The sequence below is a fragment of the Misgurnus anguillicaudatus genome, chromosome 25, assembly GCF_027580225.2.
Source record: "Misgurnus anguillicaudatus chromosome 25, ASM2758022v2, whole genome shotgun sequence".
Classification (NCBI taxonomy): Eukaryota; Metazoa; Chordata; class Actinopteri; order Cypriniformes; family Cobitidae; genus Misgurnus; species Misgurnus anguillicaudatus.
The window spans coordinates 34,274,614-34,286,419 of NC_073361.2; the positions used below are offsets into that span (position 1 = coordinate 34,274,614).

The following is an 11,806-nucleotide window of genomic DNA, read 5'->3' on the forward strand; positions in this document are numbered from 1 at the left end:
AAGACTTTCTCCTCATCACAGCTTCTTATCACTGAAGCGTTATCCACATTTAGAAACACTTGAGTTTATCACAGGAATGTCCAAACGCCCAGATGTCCTCTGTCACAGACAACTAACCGTCTGACACCATCACATCAGCTGCTGCATTCATATTAAACGTGATCAGACCTTTATAAAAGAAAAGACTTGAGAAATATCATATAGTCACACTGAAGAGGAATGAGAGTCACGTCTACAGAGATCAACATCATAGATATTTGGGTCTTTAAGCAAACTGATATTTAATAGAAATGTTTAGAGACCGCAGGACAGCAGATCAGATTATGTCAATATAGTCAGAGTAAAGTTATTCATTTATTAGATGAAAGAAGCTAAACAATCATTCAAACAAATCTATCAGTTTCATAAATATTTAAAATGATTGATAACTCTGCCGTGTTCAATGTGAGTCTCATCATAAAATCACACAAAAATCTTCATATGTGTGATGCTGTTTTATGATGATACTACATTGGTATCTCACATGATCTCACATGGTCATAAGAACTGATGTTTTAAACCTGATATAAATAAATATTTTACCTGTCATTTATTGCAGAACAGGTATCTCAATCTCAATCGCTTCAGTCATGAAGAATAAAATCTCACCATCTCATTAATGAATCATTAATATTTAAAATGAAAAATTCATGCTGTGATATTCTTATCAATGACCAAAATGCACCAATTATCATTAACACTGTCTCTTTCTCTCTCTCACACACACACACACACACACACACACACACACACACACACACACACACACACACACAGAGTGAATGTGAGTTTTGCTTCATACGTTGCTGATGTTTTCTTGTGTTTGTTTAAATCTCTGCAGCTCTGGAGTGTCTGTGACGATACTGAATCCACGTCCTTTACTCTCCTCAAAGTCTCGCTTATATTTCACCTGAAAACACACACGCACGCACGCACACACACGCACGCACGCACGCACACACACACACACACACACACACACACACACACACACACACACACACACACACACATGTGGTCTGTATGTTTTGTGTTGTGAAGTTCAAACATGTCACTGGTTTGTATTGAGCTCTGCACCTATAAATATGTTTATTATGTGATGTATTACAATTCAATATCATTTTATTTGAATAGCACATTTTAAAAAACAACTGGTGTTAAACCAGCAATGTGCTTTACATAAACCAGAGTTTATATTAATATGATCTATACAAGAACCTGCAGGAGAAAAAAATTTAAAACAATAAAAAAGATAAGTTGTCAAATTAGCTTTAAATAGGTCTGGTTTGGGCAGATATGATATCCAGAAGATGTTAAACTGATGAGCATCAGAAGACTACAGATGAAACTACTAAAGGTCAAAGATAAAACAATAAAACAATGACACATAAAAACATTTGAGATTCTGAGGAACGCACGTGTGATGTGGAGAGTTGGGAAAGAGCTCCAAGTTTTCCTCAGATGAAGTTCAAACAGAAGAAGATGCTGGAAACTCTTTTGTGATTATGTCAGAGATACATTATTTCCTTTATAATCTCACCTGACTCTGTAACTCGCTCTGATGTTTCAGACGAAGGTTCTCCGGTGTATCTGTCACGATTGTGAACGATGTCTTTGGATAGTGACTGTTGACAGAAATATATAATGAGTGTTTTGGTCTCACAGCGAAAACCTTCATTCACAGTTTTATTCATCACTTCAGTAATAACTTTCATGAACTTTCATGACTTCATTGGCATTATGTGATAAAAACAAACCATCATCATTCATTGAATCAGCAGAAAGTTTCCTTGGCAACCCCTGACTCCGCCCTCAACACATTAATGAGCAAATATAACCAATCAGCTCTCAGTTTCTCTGTGTTTACATCACAAACTTTATGGTGAACAACACTTGAGTTTATATCAGGTGTATATTTATACACGACTACATCTCAGCTGATCACAGACTCACAGTAAAGTCTGAAACACAACAGAAGCTCACAGTAAGATTGTGTTGATTTGAGTTTGTTTGTCTGATTTGAGCCCACCCTGTAATTACAGATAATAAACACACAACATCTCTCTGGAGAATACACACACACACACACACACACACACACACACACACACACACACACACAACACAAAGAGAAACACACAACACAGAGGTTTAAAAGAAACCATTACTTTAAACGTTGTGTGTGTGTTGTGTATGTGTGGTGAACAAGTTCCCTGCTAGAGCCTCATCTTCTCTCCTGTATTTAGGACATTGTGTGATTTTTGTGTTGTCTCCAGTAGCAACTGCTGCTTTCACTTTGTTGTGAACTCAATCCAGAGAAACAAAGAGTCGCTCTGTGGGACAGCTGAAGATCTGCCAAACACTCACAACACTCACAACACTACATCTCTACTCAATTATTATTAACATCATACATACACATTAATGTTTGTGTTATCAGAGTGTAAACTCAACACTTTGACTGAGTATTACAGTATATATTGTATTGGAAGGGTTTGTGTTGTCCTGACGTTAGAAAATAGAAAATAAAACACACACACACACAAAATACAGTGAAGGTCCTGTAGTTAAACCCTTAACATTAAACTGAAGTCAGCAGCAGCTCTCACAGGTTGTTCATTTTAAATGATGATAGATTATACCACGAGTCTGTTGAATGCTTTATTCTGATTGGTTGAGAAATGTTTTACGGGTGTTGATTATTTTTCAATAAGCGCACACCTGACTTGTCAAATAACCATCAGAGGAATGTCTGTGGTAACTGGGTATAAGAGCAATAATAAAGTGCCGCGGAGATGACATATTTTTGTAGGTTAACCCAGAAGTTAGTGGAACAGGTTACCCTCGCAAAAAAGCCCAATTATCAGTCACTATTAGATCATTATTCATTGTATGTGACATGCGATGACAAATAAAGAAATCTAATCATATAAAGAGATACAACATTAAAACGATAGGTGTCACAAAATTCAACTGTGTTAATGAAAATGTGAGCTGACCGCTAACAGAAGTCTCTGGAGTTTAATACACAAAAATCAAACATTCATTTAAAACATCTGACCTGATCTGAAACAACAATACCAGACTCAGTCAATGTTTCAGTGTTGTGCTCCTCGATTATAACAGATGTTTGATAAGAGACAGAAAAAACACTTTATACTACAAAGCATGACAACCGCTGAATCTGTCCATCTGTCTGTGTGTCTGTCTTGTTCTCATGATGTGTTTCTCTGGAGCTGTGATCTACAGCGTCAAAATCAATCACAAATGTGCATATCACAAGACACACAATAGTTGGCTTTAAAAAGTGATGTATAATAAAAGGGTTGATGCAGATAGCAGAGAAACTGGTAAGAAACAGTGATGCTTCTTTCCTAAACATTTTTTAAAAAGTTGTTTGTGTAATAATGTTTAGTTTATAAATATATTCAAACTGACTGTACAAACTTAAGGTATTATTGTATCGCATCTTTCAGCTAGTTTGGCTCAATATCATGCAATATCACATTTGGCTTGAATATCGTGCAGCCCTATTGTTAAACACATGACTAACTCAAACCCAAGATTTTAAAATGATGCTTTTTCTTTGGCTCATTCTTCATGTTGATAAAACAGAAGCCCGGGGCGCTTCAGCCCGCACACTCGACCTCAGTAGGTGTAGGAACAGATCGCAGTATAAACATTCGCTCATCACTCTTCTCTATATCTATATCTTATTTTACACAACCCCTGAATTTGTACAGACAGACACTGGGACACATGCCTGCAGAGGATCATGCCCATTCAAACTTAACCCCCTCAATTTTTTGGACCAACAGATTTGGTAACCCTAACCCTAACACACCTGTGTATTTATTTATGACTAAGTTATACAATGTAAGTGTTTTTTGATTGTCCCACTGGCTGATTGTTGTGAGGCGAGTGTGTTTAGACCCGGAGGGGAAACATGTGGCCCACATTCAGACTGAACGATGCCCTTCATAACAATACACTACACACTTCATCATCACAGGTCACTTCTACAGGATTACTGAGCTCATATACAGATACACACAAAACAAATATAAAGTACAGATGATGATTTATTGAAGAACACACAGACGAGATTCAGGAGGTTTGTGTGACAGATCCACAGATGAGCTGAACATGAGATACATCAGCAAGAAAAGAGAAAAAAGATCAATCACAATTCAATATGGCTTATTAATATCATCTCAGAAGGAACGAACCTCACAAACACCATAACCATTCCTCAGATCTGCGTCTCAGCAAACTAAAGACAAATGTCACAAATGTCACGCAAGTAATTCGATTAAACAATAATGTGCCAAAGGTCACATCACACTGACATTTAAACACAATCGACAGCAAATAACGTAAAGGCCACACGACAATGTGCCTCCATTCTAAATGTGTTTTATAAGAGCAGCTACTTAAATCTGTCACATTAACTCATTCACAGTCAGTGACCGCACACACAGAGTCATGTGACCTCACAACTAACTAACTCCTAAAGCTTTAGATATTACAACTGATACACAATCCATCAGCAGAAACGCTCCATCAACACCACTTTAACCAAATCCACCGTACACCTGCAATTGTATTCCTTATACAGTCTATACTTTGTGTACACTTTTTGTGTATGTATATTGTGTTATTTAAGTGTTACTCCTCACTGCACATGTGCTGTTGGGTGATGTGATAATAAACATTTAATTTGTGTACGTATTCACCACAGCAGACAGCAGTCAGTTTCTATAAAACATCTAAAGGCAACATTCGCTCCTAACATCTCTCCAAAAAATAAACTTCATTTATCCAGCGGCTCAAACTCCATATGTCTACACCCATCTGCTTTCATTTCTCTCATGAGACTTTCATAAACACTGAGTACAGGATAATAAACAGAGCTGATGATGAGAAAACAAAAAAGTTTCCAAAACATTTAACACCCAAAGAAGATGAAGCTGCATGAGTGGTATCATTCGATCCTGGTTTCACAGACAAGGCTTAGCTAATGCCAGGACTACGTCTCGGTTAAATTAAAATGTTTAAGCATGTTTTATAAACATGGTCTGGGGAAAAGATGTGACTGGTGTGTATCTTGAGACAAATCAATAGCTCGGGTATATTTTAAGATCTGTATGTGTTATATAGTTATTTTCAGTTGAGATACCTCAAACGTGTGTTTTAGTCTAGGACTAACCTTAAGTCTTGTCTGTAAAACATGTCTGGTACTAATAACATTTATAATGTTTGAATAAGACTGTTAAAATATATAAGGTTCGTGTCTTCAGAACAGAGAAGCTCCAGGTAAAATCGGTCAAAACTCGTTTTCATGTTATTGATGTAGATAAATAGATGAACGTGTGATGGCTGTGTGTTATGCACGTGTGGGTCAGATTGATGTCGAGTCCCACCATGTTAAAGTCTGATTTGTTGACCAAGACAGATTATGTGAAGAGGAACTGAAGCACACTTACGCACTGCAGTAGGGTTTCTTGTCGTAGCCTTTGTAGTTCTTCATGTTGAGAGTCATCTTACACACTTCACAATGAAAACAGCCCTTATGCCAGTTCTGAACAACAGAAAAATCACTAATTATATTTCATTTATACATCAAGTTTACTCTAGAAATAAAAGACAGAAAGAAAGTTAAAGTGTGAGAGTAGCTTCATGTTTCCAGTTATTGTGGGTTTCACAGACAAACTCAATCCCTCAAACACACAATACGTCAAAGATTACTCAAAACAGTCATTAATTACTACTTACTAATTACATCTAATTACAGTAATTAGATTACTGTACAAATTACTCTCTCCAAAAAATATTTAATTTCTTATTCCTATTTAGTAAGTGAGACAAAGATTGGCTTGAAAGAGCTGGAATAAATCATATAAAAGTACATCAATGATTCTGCTCACACTTTTTAAGGTCCAAGTCTCACTAACTGCTTTTGTCTCAATATATTCCTAATGACTGCTTATTAATACTTAGTAAAGTAGTTGTTAAGTTGAAGTATTGGTAGGAATTGGGTAGGATTAAGGCTGTAGAATAAGGTTTTGCAGAATCAGGCATTAATATGTCAGGCATAAAATGTTGATGTTAAATAATATTGATCTATAGCCCATACACAGTATTTACTTTAATTACATCAGAAGTTACTGTCATTACTTTACTGAGTAATCCCTTACTTTACTTTTTTAAGGAAAAACCATGGTGTTGCTGATAGTAATCAATACACCAAAAACATGGTTACTACACTTTTACAACAATAAAACCATGGTTAATTTTCTTAAGGGTGTTCACCACAGCATGTATATAAGTTGACTACACAAGAGTAAGAGTGATGAAGTTCAGTAAATACTCCGTCATCATAACACAATGTGTTGAATAAGAGGAAACTCTTAAAGGTTATCTGAGGTACACTGATGATATTATTGAATAAATGATTGTGTGTTTGTGTTCTGCTCACACTACACTATCAAACATCAACACTAAATCTTAATATTTCACATTCAGTGTGTACAGTAAAAACACAAATCTTTCTGTCAGATTTAATCAAACAAATGTAACGTTATATTTAAATTTATTTAAACGCTTATAATACCTTTATTAACACAGCAACTTTAAGATGATGAATAATAAATAAACTTCAATATGTAAAGAACAAACGAGGATTCAGACAAAAGGAAAACAAAAAACATCAAATAATTATTACAGCAAACTTTGTGTTATAACTCCTGATGATGTCTTTACATAAAAATATCCTTGCGTCGATGTTTAATCTACAAGATAAGTTAAGACTAGTGATAAATATCGTGTAAAGAAATAAACTAGCTTTCCCACGCACCTTATCGAGGCAGTTGATTTTTTCTGTAGGATAAACGATCTTTGCACAGCGCGCGCACGCAGGATTCATCTCGTCAGAATTAAACCGATGATTCACAGTCGCAGTTAAGTCTTCACTCACAGTCCCATAGTGCACACTAATGAGGGTATGTGTGTGTGTGTGTGTGTGTGTGTGTGTGTGTGCTGGGGGGCGCTTGCTCGATGCTCACTATATTATCGCTCATGTGCACCAGAAAACAATACGATGCCTGTCTCTAATCCTAGTGAACTAACTGCCTAGTCAACATTTTCAACAATTATATTTAGTAAGGCTCTCATATCTGACTTAATGGACAACTCTGTCTAAGTAGACAGCTCGTTAGGCTTTGAGACACATCCGCAGATTGTTTGTTAGTGTGTTAGCAGCGCTCATTAGAGAGAGAGAGAGAGAGAGAGAGAGAGAGAGAGAGAGAGAGAGAGAGAGAGAGAGAGAGAGAGAGAGTGAGAGAGAGATTGTTATGTAATACCTACTTTTTTTTACAGTCTATTTGTAAGACAAACTAGTTGAAGCTTTCAAGTTGTAATTCATGCGCATGTAGCGACACCTCCTGGTCTCTCTGTTATATAAACACTTTTATACTTTGTTCTATCTGCTGCACGTGCAAATCGATCTTCTGGACGAATCCTAGCGAACAAAAAATATGTAAACAACTGCGAAGGGTTAAAAATGATTCTAATTGTAACCACAATTTTGAACCATTAAGTGGTTTATTCAGAATTTTAAAGTAACTCACATCGCGCTGTTGATAAATAGCCAATCACAGTCTATTATGTTTACACTTTTAGGCCGTTTCTCAATCCATTTACATAGCGGGCAACAAACATAACAATATTTTTAATAGTTATGTTAAATGATTAATGTAGGAATGCCTCGAGTCTGAATCAATGCAGGATTCGCCTTTATGAGCCACTCAGCGCCGCCTAGAGAACAGAAAAAGATTTCCCACAATGCACTGCTTTGAATCGCAAAAACGGTAACAATGTGCACATATTATCTACACAGAGATGTGTAGAGTTTAAGTGAAATGGTATCCATGTAAAAATAATACTAAAGATAATACAGAATTTTAAAAAATGTATCATTAATAAACCCTAACCGTCACTGACATCACTGTGTATAATGTGCTGTATAAATAGACTGAGTTTGTATCTGATCTCTCGGCTGGTCCGATGGTGGTGGGTTCAACACAATTGATTGCTTCAGTCAGTTACAGAATCCTTGTTTCTTCTCTCCCTCACTCACCGCTCAACTTGACTAGCCTTTTACTTTCTAACTCAACCATGACTAGTTAAGAACATAACCAACACAACCTAAACACAAGCCACTGTTCTGTAAAGCTGCATTTAAATTATATTTAAAGATGTCTCACACACCTTTACTCACTTTAGATTACTTTAATTTCTCCTTAACCCTTAAATGAGTAATGTTTTACCTTTTGTTTAAAAAACAATATAATCTTTAATTTCTCAAAATGACCTGAGAGAGTCTTTCTACTGCAACATAAGTTACTGAATAAACTATTTCATCATCATCATCATCATCATGTTAAACTGATGATATAAAGAAACATGAGCAGGGATATGGGTCAGAGATCACAGAAGTATTTTGAAAGTAATTTCACAACCATTCTACTGCAGTGAAAACCAGATAAAGCAATAAATTAAACAAATACTACAACCAAGTCTTTATTAATACATAAACTGTACATATATACACTAACATTCACAAGTCTATCCATAACAATAGTTCAAAAACTGACCCTTTAAAAAAATACTGAACAATTAATAATGAAGTTTAGTTCAGGAGAACATAAAGGTTGAATATAAGATCAGACTACTGCTGGAATAAAATACTGAAGAGAAACGTCCTCATGAAGAAAGATCAGGTGAAGAATTTGTTTGTGAACGATATCTGGAGAAGAGAAAAAAGCATTTATAATAATTTCTTTTCTGCATATAATCGAATTCAGACGAGCACTCAAATGTTTGAGCTCATGTCACTGTAATGATGATTTTCACGAGAAATAAATGTCCGATCTTCAGACGTATACGCTTCTGTATAGCACAGCAAAATGTCATGGGTTTGAACGAGGGCTGCACGATAAATCGCATGTTATTGTCACGTGCATCTCGTCAGTAAAGCCAGTTCTTGATTAGTATTATATCACCATCACCTGCTTTCAGATGCAGCAGCAAACTGAGCCATATCGCATACATATCACAGGAGATACGGCTGCGATAATTAATGCAAAATTGCCCTAATTGTCAACTCCTGAAGCAAGGGAACAATATAATCAAACGTGTTCACTTAATGGCCATGGGATAATTTTATTTTGCATGTCATGTGAGGAGAACGATCTGCGTGTGCAGCTGTAATCCAGACACAGGGTAGCAACGTTACGTATAAAAGCGTACGATAATGTCGTGTGATGTATGCGGGTGCGCATGATGCTTAAATGCATGTTGTGATGTTCTTACTGCACATGGCTTTGCTGGGGTTGACCTGTTGACCCGTGAGGAACTGTTGGAGTTTTCTGATGTCTACACGAGCTTCAGCCATCAGATCTGCATCTCTGCTTTGACTTGCTGCCTGAGAACCATCATCACCTAAAAGGACCAATATTACAGAGCGTCTTATTTAGACAATAAAATAAAACTGCACTGTGACACAAACATTTTACAGACAGAGTATTAAACTGCAAAAAATGATTTAAGAAAAAAATGTTTTTAGTATTTTTGTCTTGTTTTCAGTTGAAATATCTAAAAATTATTAAATGAAGATGCTTTTTCTAGATGAGCAAAACGACACAAGAAAATAAGTCTAGTTTTTAGACCAAAAATATCAAATTTAAGTGATTTTGTGCATAAAACAAGCAAAAAAATCTGCCAATGGGGCAAGCAAATATTTCTTGAATTGAAAAGATTTTTTGCTTACCCCATTTGCAGATTTTTTTTGCTTGTTTTATGCACAAAATCACTTAAATTTGATATTTTTTGTGGTCTAAAAACTAGACTCATTTTCTTGGGTCGTTTTGCTCATCAAGAAAAAGAATCCTAATTTAAGAACCCTTTGATATTTTTTTCTGAAAACAAGACAAAAATACCAAGATTTTTTTTCTTGAAAATCAGTCTTTGCAGTGTACAAAGACACATGTAGAAATAAAGTTTGCCGAATCTTCTCACCCCAGGGAGGGTTGCCCAGTTCTTTGAAGTGTGTTGTGACAGAAACCAGCTCCGTCTCAATCTTTAAGTTCATCTCACCTTTCAGATTGGCCTCCATGACCTAAAACAGACAAACACACACACTGAAAAACATACAACACAACACAACACAACACTGATGCTGCCCAACACACACACACGGCGGTGACGTGTTTTCATGATACTGGTGATCAAACATTTAGATCTCTATCGATTGAATGACGGTCTGGTTGTCTTTACATCACTACACACAACTCTTCTTCTCTTCTTCATGAATGTGACACAAACATACCAGATAGTTGGAAAGATTCTTCATGCGGTCCACAACACTCTTCATGGTTTTTAGAGGTGGCAAATATATGCTAACCTAAACAATGCAGGAGTCATTATTTAATGATTCAGAATTAGAAGAGAGAAAATGTACACAACAGTTATAAATGAAGTCTTACATCAAAGTCGGGCATCCGAGGCTCTCTGAAATCATGCCACAGTCGTCTGGGAATGACGTCCACTGGAATATCATGAGTGACAACACGACTGACACTAGACAGAGACGGCTGTAAACAAAGTAACACCAATCATTTTTGACCTTGTTTTGGCCCCCATGAGGAAACAGCTTACGGTATAAAACTTTTTTCCACTCACCAGCTCTGCTGTCAGCGTTAGACATGGACAATTTTTTTTGGTAAGTTTCATTTTGACAGATTTGGCATTCTGTGCTGTTTTTAAGACCCTTGAAAGATTCTCAGGTGTCACCTCAAGAAAGATCTCATTGGCATCCGCTGACACTCCCTCCATCTGATACTCATCAAAGAAATTCACCTGAAAGTCAGCAGGAGTTTTTAGTTTTACTTGACATTTTCAAAGGTCAAAATGCTTCGACTTTACGTTTATTTAAAATGTAATAGAATTTCTTTCATTGCATGTTAAACACAATCAACCCACATACAGAGTAATATGCGATTAACACTTTTTGTTTTCTTATGTTTGTGTAAAGAAGAGTTTGATTGATGAAAATAACTTACCTGCAGTAACTCACACCACATACTGACTCCTCCACTCGAGATTTTACCCGACAGCACAAAATAAAGATGATCAGATGTGAGGCGAAGGACACACGACTTAGTCAGTTTAGACACTGTGTTTACTACACCTGTCATAACAACAAGAGACATGACAAAACTTAAACATACGAGTCTCTTACACACAAACAATTAAACCACAGAATAATTTCATACAAAAGTTATTTAAAAATCATTTAACCCACGCGTGAAGTGATTCAGACATCCCACGTCGATGATTTTGGCGCGAAACTTCATTTTGTGGTTCTATTGTGATTGTGCTTTATGTTAAATAATTTCTGACGTTTATTTGTATATATGCATGTTCCCGCCGGCAGTGAGTGCGCCAGAAAACTCTTCCGTCTGGAAACAAAAGCCTCCTGTTTACGGTTCCGCTGTTCTCTCTCTCTCTCTCTCTCTCTCTCTCTCTCTCTCTCTCTCTCTCTCTCTCCCTAAATACTCTTGACAGCATTGTCTGATCAATTTTGTACAGGTATTATGTTTACTGTAAATCTAAAAAAGGACCATTTACCTGATTTAGCATCAGCTTTTAATACTAACGTTATATAATTTAGCAGATTTCTATTTTATTTACAATGGTTTTAAGGTTT

The 11,806-nt window shown here is 36.3% G+C and overlaps 2 protein-coding genes across 2 annotated transcripts; both read right to left on the reverse strand.

Moving 5' to 3' along the window:
• Positions 1–32: 32 nt before the first annotated feature.
• On the reverse strand, positions 33–7,283 carry LOC129425538 (LIM zinc-binding domain-containing Nebulette-like). Its single transcript, XM_055181563.2, has 5 exons — positions 6,896–7,283; positions 5,526–5,620; positions 1,580–1,664; positions 842–949; positions 33–168 (listed from the first exon to the last, which is right to left on the reverse strand). Exons 1-5 carry the CDS (start codon positions 6,962–6,964, stop codon positions 163–165), a joined length of 363 nt encoding a protein of 120 aa, XP_055037538.2. The 5' UTR covers positions 6,965–7,283; the 3' UTR covers positions 33–162.
• Positions 7,284–8,603: 1,320 nt separating this feature from the next.
• Positions 8,604–11,558, reverse strand: hus1 (HUS1 checkpoint clamp component). Its single transcript, XM_055182235.2, has 8 exons — positions 11,402–11,558; positions 11,160–11,287; positions 10,780–10,956; positions 10,584–10,691; positions 10,427–10,501; positions 10,117–10,216; positions 9,412–9,540; positions 8,604–8,845 (listed from the first exon to the last, which is right to left on the reverse strand). Exons 1-8 carry the CDS (start codon positions 11,451–11,453, stop codon positions 8,763–8,765), a joined length of 852 nt encoding a protein of 283 aa, XP_055038210.1. The 5' UTR covers positions 11,454–11,558; the 3' UTR covers positions 8,604–8,762.
• Between the last annotated feature and the right edge of the window lie 248 nt (positions 11,559–11,806).